The sequence below is a fragment of the Rissa tridactyla genome, chromosome Z, assembly GCF_028500815.1.
Source record: "Rissa tridactyla isolate bRisTri1 chromosome Z, bRisTri1.patW.cur.20221130, whole genome shotgun sequence".
Classification (NCBI taxonomy): domain Eukaryota; kingdom Metazoa; phylum Chordata; class Aves; order Charadriiformes; family Laridae; genus Rissa; species Rissa tridactyla.
In genome coordinates, this window is record NC_071497.1 from 72,488,283 (window position 1) to 72,500,871 (window position 12,589).

The window sequence follows — 12,589 nt, forward strand, 5'->3', positions numbered from 1 at the left end:
GGAGAAGCTCCGCAGCGAACCCCGGGCCGCGGCCCTCGAGGACGATGATGATGAGGAGGAGAAGGCCGGTGCTTCTCCTTCAGTCACGCTTCCCGCGGCCGGGGTCGAAGACACCCGGGCGCCCACCCCGCCCGCGGGGAGCGTGACAGGGGCCGGCCACCGCCCCGGGGAGGCTGAGTAGACCCCGCCTCGGAGCCATCGGAGAGAGACGGCGGCCAAACAACAGCCACTCAAGCCTCCGCCCCGCCTCTTCTCAGCCGCCCCCACCGCGAGGGGGCGGAGGGAAGGGAAGGGAGGGGGGGTGTCGGCCGTGGCGGCGGCTTCTCCTCGCGAGAGCGGGCGAGGTTTCCGGTGTTGTGACTGCGGGGCCGTAAACATGGCGGTGAGTCTCCGGGCCCGCTCGTTGAGGCACCTCCGCATCCGAGGTAAGGGGCTCCGGGCAGGCCGCGGCGGCAGGCTGTGTCCGTCCCCCGGTTCTCGCTCCACGCCGCTGCTCAGCAGCCCCCTCCGTCCCCTTTCTCCCTTTCTCCTCCTCGGGCTCCTTCCTCCCCCCCAGCCTAACGCGCTTCTCTTTCCCCGTCCCCCACAGGTCGCAACGACAGCGGCGAGGAGAACGTCCCCCTCGATCTCAGCCGAGGTACGGGCCGGCGGGGTGGGGCGTCGCCGCCTGCCCCTCGCTGCGGGTCGGCGGCGGAGGGGTTGGGGTGGGGAGGGTCAAGCCGGCGGCGAGCGGCCTGGTGCTGCGGAGCGGCCGCGGGGGGCTCGGTGGGTGGTGTGGGGGAAGGCGAAGAGAGAGCGGGCTGCCGGTGCCCGGCGCCGGTGTGCTGTCTGGCGGCCTGTAGTGAGCGGAGCTACCCGTAGGTGGAAGCCTCTCCTCAGCCCCCGCCGGCTGCCGTGCCGGGGCCACTGGGCTGGCCTGCCCCGGCCACAGGCGAGGGGAGCCCCTGCGTGTGGGCAGAGGCTCCTTGGCCGCTTCTGGGGTTGTTTCGGAGGAGGCCGCTGCTGGCAGACGGGGCTGTTGGCAGCGGCCGGCCCGCTGCGGGGCCGCCCGCGCCACGCCCCTCGGCCTCGCTGCCGGCGCTCCCGGCGGGTCGGGCCCTGCGCCTCAGGAGAGCTCCGCGGCGGAGGCGGCTGGTCCTGCCTCCATCCCCTGTCGCATATCCCTGGCTGTCCTAGGGCGGTTTGGCCACCGTGCTGGCCGTAAGCCGCTGGCTGTGAGACCAGAAGGCGCTCGCCTCCCTTGACTTGTTAAACTGCTCCAAACGCCCTCCGCTGCTCTCAGATGTATGGGAAGGATAAGAGGAAGGAAGCAACAATAACACTAACTAATTTGGTCTCAGGCAAATAGAAACTCGTTTCCTACCGAAATGTGTAGTTCATCTTGCCTTGCTGAGGGCTAAAATAAGGGTTCGACTTCCCCCAAAAGACGAATAAAATACAGAAAACAAACCGTCCCACTGGAAGCAATGATCTTCCCTGGGGCAGAAGATCTTGGTCTAGGGGAGGGAATAAAGTTGATGCTTGCAGTGTAACTGTACTGCTTCAGGAGATCCAAGACTGCTGGTATCCTCAATAGATCCATTTTATGGGGAAGTAGGCAGGGAGATGACAGAATCTATGAGATAAAAGTGGACTGTGAACTGTAAAGGAAGTACAAATGTTAGCAGCATCAATAAGGCTTTAAGCTTAGTAAGAGGTTGTATCAACAGTTCCACCTCTAATTCTTTTTTCCTCCAGCATGATCTGTGTTTAGAATTTTTTTATTAAGCAGTTTTACGATGGGCTGAACATTATCTTGGCATATACACCTCATATTTGCAAGTGTAATTTAGTTCCTGGGAAAAACACCAAGTTTTTTGCAGCTTAAAGAAACAGGCTCTTTGGTCTCCTCTGATGGTTTCTCCAAATCGACATGACTGTTTTAGTGAGACATCATCTTTAAAACAAGTGAAACTTTTGTTAACAAAATGTGGGACAAAGGCCTTAACAGTTCAAACACATGACACAATTATTACTGTAAGGAGTGTTAATCTGTTTATGAAATTTACAGAATCAGGATTTTAATTAATGGGTTTAGTAACTTTTTTATGTTGTGTAGCATACTGAAGTGTTTTGATGTGAAAAAAACAGTACACAAAATTTAAATGCTGGAGTGATAATTTTTAGATGTGGTCTGTTTGAAATCTTTTATTCAGAGTTTGATAGGGAACTCTCATGATGATATTGGTTTTTGCTGTGAGGTGTTTTCAGCCGCCTACCGATTCCATGAGACCTGTAGTAGTAGCAGTATAACTGCTTCATGTGTATTGTATTGTAAAAGAGGCTCTCAGGTAAGATGCAAAATAAATTTTTAATACAATGAAAAAAAGATGTTTTGCACTGTGACTGTATAGAGTCACTATTTAAAAAAAAAACACAAACCCAACATTGTTGTGGTGGTTGCAGTTGATTAAGAAGCTGCTTTAAATTTAGTTGTAAACCTCTCACCAGAAAAGTGAAGCATTTGTTTTTTTTTGTCAGAGAAACTACAGCTGACCGATCAGTAATCATATAGCTATGGTGGGTGTTAACTTCATTTTAAAGAGAAACCAAAAGTAAAAACTTAAAAAGTCTCAGCAAGACATTAACTAAGCTAGATTATAACTTTATTTCCACACTGAACACAATGAATGCTTGTTTTTCCAGCTGTTACAATAGTTATATAAGCAATAAGTTTAAATATTTTAAATTGTTACCCTAATTCTGTATTAATAATACATTGTTTTGCTTTACTGGGTTGAGCGCATCACACGGTTTTCCACAGGGCTCACGTTTTCAGTAAATTAAAAGAATATTCTAAGTTTGTTGTTTCCCCAGACAACTGACCTTTGTGTTCATTGATGTGAAAAACCTGATTTGGGCAAAGTAGAGAATCACCATAAAGAGTGCCTCAGCCATATGTTTCTAGTTACAGTGGCCTATTTATTACAAACATGTGAAATTATATTGGTATTGCCTTGTTTTGAGCAGGTTCTCATTAGTGATGGCTTGATGAACATGACTTGGCATACAAGTCAGACCTTCACTAGTCCATACCTGTGGACTGTATACTAAATACACTCTTTCTGTGCAAGAGGCCAGTGCTGTTATTAAGTATTTCAGAACTAATAATAGATGAGGGGAGGGTGCTATCCTTGTTTGTGCTGCTTTGGGTCCTACTTCTTCCTGGCTTTTTTTCAGTAGGGCTTGGGGAGTGCTGTGCTGCTTGTAGAGTTGATATACTTTTCTCTGCAAGCTTTTTGTCAGCCCTCTTCTCTGCTGCTGTAGTTTGGGGGTTGCCCATGTTTTTGTGGAAGACACCATGTTGTTCTCTTATGAATTTTTAGCATGGCTGGTATAGTGGGGTTTTACTTTTTGGAACTTCTTGGTGCTCTGCCTTTTTAAAAATGATATATAATAATGTTCGTGAAAGGCATGTTACATGATGGTGCATTGTAAGTGTGTGAACTCTTTATGTACAAGATCAGCCTGGTTAATGTAAAGTCTGTAGTTTGCTTTTTTGGGTTGTTGGGGTTTTTTTTAAACTTCTGTGACACTCAGCCTGTCTGTGCCCCATCTTTTAAAAAGATTCTGGTAAATCGTTTGGGGCAATAATTTTCTCAAGAAAATCAGTTTGCTGAAATAATGATCAACTCTGGAAAAATTGTCCCCAGCACAAATATTGTTGGGCATAGTAAGAAAAAACTGTGCAGATACAGGTTAGACTTATTGATTTTCTCTACTTAAGGTCATATGTCATGTCTTCTGTTGATTACAAAACTGCAATTAATAATTTGCATTCAGAGTATTCAGGTTTTGGCCTTGTGTTATATTACCTGCTCAGAATAGAATGGAAAAGGAAAAGGAGGACAGACTTGCCACCACTGCAACTCCCGTTGCAGTCATCTGGAAGGAATTAGCAATGGGATGAGGCAGATTGGTTTAATTAGACTACTGAAATCAAGCTTGTAACTTCTTAAGGCCAGAAAGGACAACTGGAATTATGAACCAGGTTAGTGCATTTGGTAGGAATTCTTGCAATGAGTCCAGTCATGCTTATGTTTGTAGCCATGGTACAAGTATTGTATGCTTTTAGCATAATTCATCTTAATTTCTGACTGTTTTACAGGTATTCCAAGCTGAACTACAGAAGTTTATATACCTCACAAAGCTCTGGGTATTGTAAAGGTCTTGTGTAATCCACCTTTTGGATGACCAGCACTTCTTCCTTTGTTGGAGTTTCATCTGTTGCCTTTGGGTTATGAAAGCCTAAGTAGTTTAGAACTTGCCTAGTTGAGAACCATGTCTCACACTGCCTTATTTGTAGTCAGGCTCCTTTATATGTCCTTCCTTCAAGGGATCCCCGTTTTCCTGGATTCCTGTAGCTCTGAGCCTGCAGTGATTATTAGGAACTTTTCAGAGCTTGTTCGTTTACTGAAGCTTTGGAGAGATACAAGGGTGCCAACTGCTGATGGTCAGCTGCTGTTCATGTCTGTGTGTCTTCATTTACTCCTTTTTGATGGTAACTGTCTTCACTTTCTGATACCGTACTCTTCAATTAAGTGAAATGTACCTATCTTCTACATCGGTACTTTCATTTATTATTCATAAATGTACATTATGAGATACTACTTTGATTTAGCAGCTTTTCTTGTACAGCCGATGCTCTCTGGTTTGTAAATGTTGCGTCTTCTAGCTACAGCACAAGACAGATAGGAATAAAGTAGCTGAGAAAACCGGCTTTTTTTCTCTCTGAGAGGGAGTTTCACAAAATTGACCAGTGTTATCTGAAAAAATACCCTTTTCCTTTTTTTGCCTCCATTGTCCATCATTTCCTCCTATCATGTACATAAAAATAAAAGATAAAAAAGTTTTATTTAACTTCACAAGATCTGAATGGTATTACTTTTCTTACTGTGCTTGCATCACTTTAAACCATGTTGTATTTGATTCCATGTGCCCAGATGGCAAATCGTAATGTATTGCATGCAGGGCAAGCATCTCAGGATGCTATTTGCAGTTTACAGCCCACAAAAATGTTAGGCATTTTTAAGGGTTATTTGTGGGATAGTCAAAGAAGGCTGGATGAATTTAGTTTCCAAATTCAGCTTGAGATTTGATGACTGCACCATTTCCAGCTTCCTTCATCAGTGTGAAAGAAGTAGGGAGGGACGCTGCACACCTGTCTGATACCAAGGGCTCAAGTAGTGGGGTAGGGGGAAAAAGAAACCTTTTGGAGTGCTTGCAGCAGGGAATCAATGCAGAGGTGGTAGCTGGTGTATACTTTCTTGGTGGCTCAAAGGCAGTTCTTAAACACTAATGGCAAGACTGTTACGGAAAGCCTTTAAGTTCTTTGCGTACTCTTGCAGTACATTGTCTGGCTTGAAACTCTGGAGAAGTGGGGCTCCACCGCACCGTAGAAACAGCATTTTAAAAATACCCAAATAAGCAAAATACGTGGGCACCTTTCACCCTTGCTCTGCAGTATGCCATCATTGTGATGGGTAACTATAGCAGGATGCTTATGTTAGAGCAGATCACATAGAGCAATAGCTGGTTTTTTGCTCCCTTGTCTGTGAATCTGTAACAGAAGCCGAAATAGGAGCAAAAAGGTAATTTGTAACTTTTTTTTCAGTTCTGAGATATAAAGGGGCAACTTGAAAAACAGCTGGAGTGAGATCTTACATGTCTTGCTGTCTGAGAAGTGTTCTACTATGTTATTCTTGTATATTGGTGTGTTTTTATACAGGGAGACCAAAGGTGAAGTGATCAATGATGGTGGCCTGCAACTTTTTGGGCAACATGTAACCTTTTGGTGGGTTTTTAAAAGCAAGAAAGTTAGAGGTGCTGAGTATAGTCACTCCAAAATTAAGACGTATGCTTACTTTTCCTGTCTGCGCTTGTGCTTTAGTTGACCGTTGTTTTGGAATTGTATAGTGCACTGACCTGGGTAAATTAATAACACTTGTGCACCTTTGGCTTTGCTTCCGACAGTATTACTGTTTTTACAATCTGAAGACTTCTCAGAACTACTGACGTGCTTTGTGCTTACGGTATTTTCACTTTTCATTTCTTGAAAACAGGAACAACATTTTTAGTGAAGGAAGTATCTTCACAAAAGGCAAATCTAAAACCTTAGGACTTGCTCACCTAGTGTTAAGGTATCTGTAGGAGCTGGGCACTACCGTTTCTTTCAAGATCTGCCTTCGTATCTGTCTTTAAAGTTTTTGTGTACAGCATCTCTAAATTTGTTTTTGTGGGTGAGTTCTTCATGTTTTTGCTGCTGTGGTTCAGATTGGTCAACAAATGTCAGCAATTTTCTGAAGGGCAGAGAATAAAATGACTGTTATAATATCTTGTGGTTTCTATTTATATTTGACAAAAGAGATTGTTCTGCGATTTGGATTGGTATAAATAGCTTCTTAGGTGTTTAAGCAATGTTTCCACAACATGATAGTATTCTGCTTTTTACCACGCCCCCTTATCCCCTCCCTGTCATGTGAATTGTAGAAACTGTTGAGGTACCAAAATCTCTAGTTTCTGCTGCCTTCTTGACATAAATGTTTTAGTGTTTGTCATAAATATTCTTCAATTTTTTTCCTTCCTTCCTTCCTTTCCCTCCCCTCCCCTCCACCCTCACCTCCCTTTGAGATTAATGCAATGCTTAGTGTAAGGAACTTTTTTCGTCAGAGCCTATCTAGTATAGATGCTGTGTAAAGCAACACACCCCTCATCATAATTACAGTAAATAAAGAAGCTATGTCAACTATAGCCTTCCCAGAAAGAAAGACATAACTTATTTGCCCAATCTCATGATCTTCATGCATGCTTTACCCATTACCTAGCAATCTCGGAAGTTTGCCCCTAATAACATAGAAGAGATGCTCAACATCAGGTAGAGTTTTTCTCTTTAAAGTGGGAACAAGTGAAATAGTCAGTGATAGTGGGAAAACTGCTGTATTCCGACTGGTTATATCCATACAAACCCAAACACTGCAGAAAAGAACAATGTTCAAGAAAGTTACAGGATGGCTTGAGAATTGGGGTTGAAATGATGGCTGACTAGTTGGGGGGAATGTACTGGAAAATCAGATAAGCATTTTATCTTTCTTACTAATTGAGACTCCTGCCTGAGACTCTTTTTAAAAAAACAGTAAATGACACGAGTCATCTACTTTGAAACCAGTTAGCTTCTTACAATTAAGACATAAGCGTGTGACTTGAGTCTTCGATAACTACACAAAAGATTAGATAAAATAAGAGGTTGGCTTTTCATCTGAAGTGTTTTTAACTGCGTGCGGGTAGGCAGATGCTTATACCGTAGAGCAAGTGAATTTGCACACTGAGCAGCATTCCTGTGATGACTTCTGATAGAGAAGGGAAGGTGCCATAGCACTGCTGTGGAAGTGCTGGCTGATATTTGACCAGTTGTTTTACCTGGAGCACTCAAAGCTTTCACTCTCACAATAAAATGTATTTTGCTTTATTCTAGTTTCAAAATCTGTAGTATTAGTATATTCGTGTATACTGCACAAATAATTTTTTTAATTTGCCAACCATCTGTAGTCTTGATGGAAAATTTGGGTAGAAGGCATCAGGAAAAATGTTGGAGTTAGCAAAACTTCAGAGCAAGATTACTGAAGAGTGTATTCACCAAATCCTTGCATCTGGTGAAAGAGGATTAACGCTGGTAAAGATGCATAACTGAGAAAGTGAGAAAATGGATTAAAAAACCCAATAAACACCCCCACCACCCAGCCCTAAAGAACAAAAAACCCTACTTACAGTTGTATTTTCTTAGTTATGTGACTGAGTTTTACTGTTAGCACATACCTGAAGGCTCTGTAAGGACTCATGTTCTTATGCTTCTGTTATACCCATCAGAATGTAGCAAGCTACATCTCAGCAGTGCCCTGAATAGTTTTTGGTAACTAAATATTATGAGTAAGTCTCTTCTCCCAACTTTTACCTGAACAGCAACGTCCTTGGAATCAGCATTGTTCATTAATAAATTAGTCTGAGTGATAGAGCCTTTATGAAAGCTTTACTAAAAAGGGAGATCTTGTTTCTCAATTTACTGATTTTGTTCTTCACTATCTAGACCAAGTGCTACTTGTTAACGTTTTTGGCGACATCTGACCATTTATTCAGGTAGCTGCCCCTGGAACATTTCAGAAAGTTACTTTTAATTTTTTTAATTTATTTTGTAGAAATTAAATATGCTTAATTGTCTGAGATGTAAAATGAAAAGCACAAAGATTTTGAACTCACTTTCGGTTGCAGAAGTGGGTAGCTAACAAAATTTCATGCTGTTTCAGTGATACTTTGGAGTAACCTTGTGTGTCTAAGACCAAAGTATAGCTAAATGGTAAAGATGAGCTAGGACAGTTACTTATCCATATTTCAAATGGCTACTGTCAGTAAGCACTTGTTAGTTTAAAATGAAAGAGGTACATCTCTATACCTCATTTGCATAAATTTTATTCATTGTGAAATGAACTGGAGCTGCTGATTTAAGACTGCAGAATGGTTAGTAGAAGGTACGTGTGCATAGAGGTAAGGTATTTAAAGCAAAACAATATGGGCTTGATTTATGGAAAAATATATACTAATTACAAAAGAGTAAAAATAATTTAATTAATCTCTTAATTTAAATATTGTTTGGGTTTTTTCAGCTGCATAAAAGACTGGTGTGTACACAGACTGTAAATAAAAATACATATATATTTTTAGAAATAATTACCTCATAAAAATAGAGGACTATCAAGACCAGTTGTTGCCTGAAAGGTACTGTTTTTTTAAAAAAGTGATTAAATCTGTAAGTAATCTTTTTCCTTTGTTACCTCCTGAGTATCAGTGAAGTCAGAATTCAGCTTTTGCAACCTCGTATCTAGAGAATTTAGAATGCGTTCTTTATGCAAACCATATGTGATTCTCATGAGTAGACTTACTGTGATTTTTTTGATGAAATACAAAAAAAAGAAATGGAAACAATTTTGCAGTTTCCATAAATGTGGTGTTTCTAGCTCAGTTTTTTTTAGGTTAGCCTATTACTTCAGTGGGATAGATTTTTCTATGTTTAAATTAACCAAAAATTAGGTGTCTTCTGAGTTTAAAGAATTGTACTTAGATCTCATTGTGAAATTTATAAATATGATGCTTCCTCTCCCTTCTCCGAAAATGGCCTTTGCAGCAGAAAGTAAAAGTCTTGAATAGTCACAGCTATGGACAGATGAGACCTGTCCTGTCCGTAGTATGAGGGTCTAGAGTTCCCAAGCATCATCAGTCTGTGCGCTATTTTGAAATCTGGTTATAGCACTTTAAGGGTGGTTATAACATTTTAAGTTATCACATCGACCATCATTTCCTGCTGCAGTTAGTGCTGTTTGTGAATTACTTGTAGTTTCTAATTGTGTATTTTTATTAATGTTTGAACTTGAGGATGTTATTACTTTGCTCTTTCCCTGTCTGGCCAAATTGCCCTTCATGTCTGCGTTGGCAAACTGGGTGATCCTACATCTGCTAATGTTGCTAGGCTTTTTCTTCTTGCACAACACCCTATGTAACACAGTATTTCTGTGGACAGTGGCTTCCATCTGACAGCTTGGAGGTTATCAGAAAGGACCATTTAACTGGACAACACTAATGTTTTTGGGCTATTGAACAAATTAAAATGATGCAGAGAAGAATCACAATGTTAATTGGGAAAATATTCTTAGATACGACTGTATTTCTCCCTTTTACAAATTTTCTTATAGTGTCAGTGATATTATTAACTTGCTTGTCAGTTTCATAATGTTCAGAGAAATACATGATCAGAATTCTTTTGAAGGGAGATTTGAAAGGGGATTTGCCTGATACAGTTGCATGATATGAAGCAGTCACAGTATATCTTTTGTTAAAACTACTAAAAATTGTGACTGTCCTTAATTATTTGTTTCTAGAATTGGTGGCAGAAAAGAAGAAAGTGAGTTGGAAGAATTGAAGGTGATTTTCTAAATCATTGCAATAAACTCATGTTCGTCATTCAAATTAATAGATGATATTCTGGAAAGTATTGATTTGATTTCTGTACCAAGGTAACCAATGTTGTGAATCTGGGAAAAGCTTATCCTCCAGCCTCCTATGGCTTTTGAGCGTAAGAACAGCTGTACTGTATCACTCCAGCCTTGTCTGTCCTGTCTTTGACAGTAGCTGATAATTGATGCAGAGGAGAAAGTAGAACAACAGGGCAGATAAACGCAGAGTCATGCCACTATGGAGCGTTGCCCAGCCTCCAGCATTTTGTGCCTCCATTTGTATTCTTTTTGTCGTCTTTTTTCTTTCCCTTTTTCTTTTAAACATCTAAACTTTTGAAAGTTTTAGAACAAGTTTTTCTAGAGTTTAAGTGTATATTCTGAAATAACTTGTATTTCTGTTTTACTGTGAAGTGGTAAAGAGAAATTTTGTTAGGAAACTATAATCTCAGCTGGGTTTTAGTCATCACTGTGTGCAATAGTTTTAGTTGTGTGTCTAATATTGTAGGATGTGGGAAATAAGTAATGCACAGAGGCTGATATACCAAGAATGATTGCTAAGATTCTTGGCACTAATATCACATCTTCCTGAGAGTTGAGGACTTAAATGTAAATTTAAATGAAGGACTAAATCAAACATTTGTTCTCTGAGTAGACCAGTTATTTAAAAAGTAACAGTGTTTTAAACCTGCCTCGGTAACTTACATTGTCCGAATTTTAATATTATTTTTGTAATTGGTCTTTGAGGAAACTCATGCAGGACTTTTTTGTGTACTGCTGTAAAGCATTTAAAGAATAGTTTGTTTATCAAAATCTGTATGTAATTAATTTTCAAAGCAGCATTGTAGCTGTCATTTGGAACGGTCCTTCTGTTTTCTCTTTCTGCTCTCAAAGTTTAAAGGTATTTTAAGTTTGTCTCTTGCAATCCAAAATAAATTATGCGGCCAGTCCTCGGCTTTGTTCTGTGCTTCTGTTTTAGTAGTAATACGGTAGCATCAGATGCTAGAAAAGCTGTTACCATTTCATTTATAAAACCTGTTTTTCAGAATTTTTAGCAGTAAAGCAACGCTGTTTACAAATTTATCATGCAAGATCACATTCTGGGAATAATTAACATAATTCCAAGGGTGAGGATGCAAGGATGGCTTTTCTACACATGTAATTTCAGTGACTTGGTTAGAAATAACGTTAGAAGACAATAGTTTGGAATGTGATCCAATTTTGAACTGCTGTCACTGCTTCAAGGTGACTGTAACACTAGAATGTGTATTTCCTGCCACCTTTATCCATACTTAGGAATATTTGAAAACAAAAAAATACTTTAATTTACAGTATTTTATGCACGTCTGCTAAAGAAATCAGTCACAGTAGGCATTTAAGCATTACTTTCCTGTTTATTTACAGAAAGGCCTGTGTGCAAGTCTAGATGTTACAGAGCTAAATATGAAGGATTAGACTCCTAAGTGTAATCCTGATACAAGACTTTCTTGTTATGTGAGGTTCTAGTGATTCCTGGATCCTACCTTGGATATGCTGTCTTTTGCACTGCTTTCTAGTTAATAGGCATTCTTGTAAATGTGAAGATTAATTTCTACGTGATTGATGTAGGAAGAAGAATAGTTCTTTTCCTTTCTTTCCTGACTGCCATGAAAGAGAGGAGGTGTGCTTTTTTTCTGTGTTACTGAGCCACTTTCATCTATTCATAGCTTGCTTAAGCAGCAAGAGTGAAAATAATGTGAGTTCTTAGCTCTTATTTTCTTTCTGTTTTCATGAACATGAGTTACTGAAACTTCTCTGTTGTACTCAAAATAAAGTGCTATAGGTATGGTTCAGCTATGGAAGCTATGAGAATCAAACTATATAAATCTCTAGGTACATTCCGCAGAGATCACTGGTTTTGGTCACCTGTTCTCTTCAAGGGGATGCTCTCAATTGTTAAGATTTGTTATACACTGTAGTTTTTAATCTAAAATTTATGAGAATTATTTCATAAAACTTTTGCATCACACTATACCACGCAAAGTATTTTGCACATTACTGATTCAGGTGCGATAATAGAATTTTAACAGTGATCATAGAGCATGTCTATCTGGCTTAGTGTTCAGTACATTTGTCAACAATAGTAACTACCTAAATTTGGTACTACAAACAAACAATTCTTTCTATGTTTTTACCTTATAAATTGAGACATACCTTCAGTCTAAACATATATTACTGTGTTTTTGAAAATCATATGGTGGTTGGACTAGATGACCTTTAAAGGTCCCTTCCAACCCAACACATTCTATGATTCTACGCAGAATGTAAACTGTTCACATGCTAATTATTTTGAATCTGGCAAAGTGGAGTTGATGTGTCAATATAAATAATTCAGGAGTGATCTCTGTGTCAAGCAGTTTGCTTTTTTGTTTTTTAAATGTCTCTTCTTCCATTGTTCTCAGAACTTGGTTGTTTTTCTTCTGTGCAGTTTCAACATTTTGAATTAGATACAAATTAAGGATACTTCATGTTATGTGAGATTACGTAGTTGTCCTGATTTTTTTTTTTCTTCAGTA

The 12,589-nt window shown here is 40.2% G+C and overlaps 1 protein-coding gene across 1 annotated transcript in view; it reads left to right on the forward strand.

The window, feature by feature from the left end:
• The first annotated feature begins 268 nt into the window (after positions 1–268).
• Positions 269–12,589, forward strand: part of RICTOR (RPTOR independent companion of MTOR complex 2) — a 92,829-nt gene continuing 80,508 nt past the window's right edge. Inside the window, exons 1-2 of the mRNA XM_054186116.1 lie at positions 269–425; positions 590–637. Coding sequence (XP_054042091.1) covers positions 377–425; positions 590–637 — 97 coding nt within the window. The 5' untranslated portion in view covers positions 269–376. The remainder of the gene's footprint in view (positions 426–589; positions 638–12,589) is intronic.